General features: G+C 49.1%; 1 protein-coding gene across 2 annotated transcripts in view; it reads left to right on the plus strand.

Moving 5' to 3' along the window:
* Positions 1-1,967: 1,967 nt before the first annotated feature.
* EFHC1 (EF-hand domain containing 1) overlaps positions 1,968-2,436 on the plus strand; it is a 63,486-nt gene continuing 63,017 nt past the window's right edge. For both annotated transcript variants that reach the window (XM_006093232.3, XM_023757686.1), the window contains exon 1: positions 1,968-2,202. In XM_006093232.3, the coding sequence (XP_006093294.1) occupies positions 2,044-2,202 (159 nt within the window). In that variant the 5' untranslated portion in view covers positions 1,968-2,043. The remainder of the gene's footprint in view (positions 2,203-2,436) is intronic.

Here is a 2,436-nt window from a genome sequence, read left to right on the forward strand (position 1 = left end):
TTGTTCCTAAATTGGCTTACTGTTAACCTAAAAATAAAAGGCCTTTCAAAGTGAGACACAACAAGCATTTACTGAGATAAATAAGAATGGTTATTCAGGAATCATTAATGGAGGCAGAATCCCAAGTAATGTTCTGACTAGGAGACAAAGGCAATGGGTGTTCATGAGAAAGGGAAGGAAAACAATTACATCAATAGAAGGAACCCATTTCTATTGGCACAAATAACATAACATAGTGATGTTAATCCTAAACAGTGTTTTTAATTTTTTTTTCAGTCCAGCAAGTCAGCAGTGTAGTAGTCATAACAATAGCTTTCTTGTTATCTTTGCAAACAGTTCTTTTGCAAGGCACAGCGTTGCTTAGATCCAGGCCAAAGGACATTTTGCCCTGTTTAACATTCCAAAGATTTGGGACATAAGACCTGCAAAGCAGTTCCCCTGACGTGGCAGTTCCAGTTCCATTTTAAAGTGGCTCCATTTATGTTATTGTTTACACCAACAGAAACGGCTGTTATAAAAATCAGGTCCCTGGGCTCCATTTCAGAACTAATGAATCCAGTGTCTGGGTTGGGCTGGGTCTGAGTCCAGGGTTCGGGTTGCTTTTTATTTTTAAGCTCCTTGGTGCTGATAAATCATTTTTGTGGGTTTTTTGTTTTTTTTTTTTTTTTGGTCTTCTTGCAAATGTGTCAGGAGAGAGTTACATTTTCTCTTAAGGACTAATTTAATCAAGTTTTATAAAAAGCACCACAGGTGAGAATACATACGGTGCCGAGAGTATGTCACCTCACTAACTGTTAGTCTTCTGACTTAGTTTTCTCTTTGAAGGAGATGTGTTTCCCCTCGTGGTTCTGCTGTTTCCATGCTGTCGCAGGCATAACCTAGAGACCAGAATTGAGACGAGCATCTGTAGGTCTTCAGCCAACCAATATCGAGTGTCCTGAAGCCAATATGCAAGGCCCTGCCTGCAAGAGTTGAGAGAGTGCAGAACTGCAGGGGTTGACAGTAGAATAAAGAAAAGCTAACGGGGGAAAAAAACAGATGATGCCCTGGTGGGAGGATTAGGGGCAACAAGGTTACATTAGTTCATTGAACATCCTTAAGCAACAGAGACACCCATGAATAATGCAGAGCTCCTGCCCCCAGGAAGCACCATGGGGGTAGGTAACATCCTTTTTTGTTGTTAATCCTCACCCAAGGATTTTTCCATTGATTTTTTTTTTTTTTTTTTGAGAGAGAGTGAAAGGGAGGGGGAGAGAGAAAGAGAGAAAAACATCCACCTGAGAGAGACACATTGATTGGTTGCCTCCTGTAGGCGCCTCAACTAGGGCCACAACCAGGGCCAGGGATCGAGTTACCTGCCCTGGACTGGAACCGAACCCGAGACCTTTCAGTCCACGGGCTGACGCTCTAACCACTTCTTTTTAAAATTATTTTTTCAATTACAATTTACATTCAATATTATTCTGTATCCGTTTCAGATGTTACAGCATACATAGACAATCATGCACTTTACAGAGTGGTCCCACCTGGCCACATGCACACTTATTAGATATTAATGGCTATGTTCTCTACGCTGTGTAATTTACATCTCGGGGACTATTCTGTCCACTCACACTCCAGCGGGACCAGCGCCCTTTTCCCAGCGCTGGGCGGAAAGAGCGCTTGCGCTCAGGACGCCGGGGCGCGGGGAGGCCTGGGGAGGCGGGAAGGAAGGGCCTTCCCTTCTACTTCAACTCATGCAACGCCCACTCGGGCCGCCGGACTTCCCCGCGAGAGCTACAGTCTCCCCTCAACCGACTCCTCCCCCTGCCGCCTTCTCCCGCCCCCGTCGCCAGCTTCGCATCCAGGCCAGGGAGCCCGGGGAGCCCAGGGAACCCAGGGGGGCGGGGCCAGTTCCGCGACGCCTACTAACCACGCCCCTTTCATTGGGGTCGTCTTACCGCGAGACCGCTGAGTCCCGCCTTCAGATCACGCGCAGACCCGTTGCTCCGCGCCCGCGGCCCTCCCCTTCACTCGCCGGTGCTCGGGCTGGGTGGCAGCGCCATGGAACGCAGAGAGACCTGCGAACGCGGCACGTCGCCCGGGCAACCGGGGACCATAAAACCTTTCCAAGGCGGCGGCGGCGGCGTGGCGGATGCGATGATGTCCAACCCCGAGCCTGGTCTGCCCCTTCTCCCGGGCACATCCTGTGCGGACCCCACGGTGAGGACTTAGGCCGCCCAACCCCCACTTATCGCTAGCTTCCCCGCCCATACGAGTCACGTTTTGTTTTGTTGTTAGGATCTAGGCATCCCGACACCGACCCCCCGGTGTAACGTACAAAATCGGCTTGCTGAGCGGAGTATAAATTGGGATTTTGGATAATGATCAATTGTTTTGTTATGCTTGAGTTTTCGAGCCTCGCTCTAGTGCAGACAAGAATAAGGTGGAGCGCAC

This window comes from Myotis lucifugus, unplaced genomic scaffold (genome assembly GCF_000147115.1).
Source record: "Myotis lucifugus unplaced genomic scaffold, Myoluc2.0 scaffold_111, whole genome shotgun sequence".
NCBI classification, from domain to species: Eukaryota; Metazoa; Chordata; class Mammalia; order Chiroptera; family Vespertilionidae; genus Myotis; species Myotis lucifugus.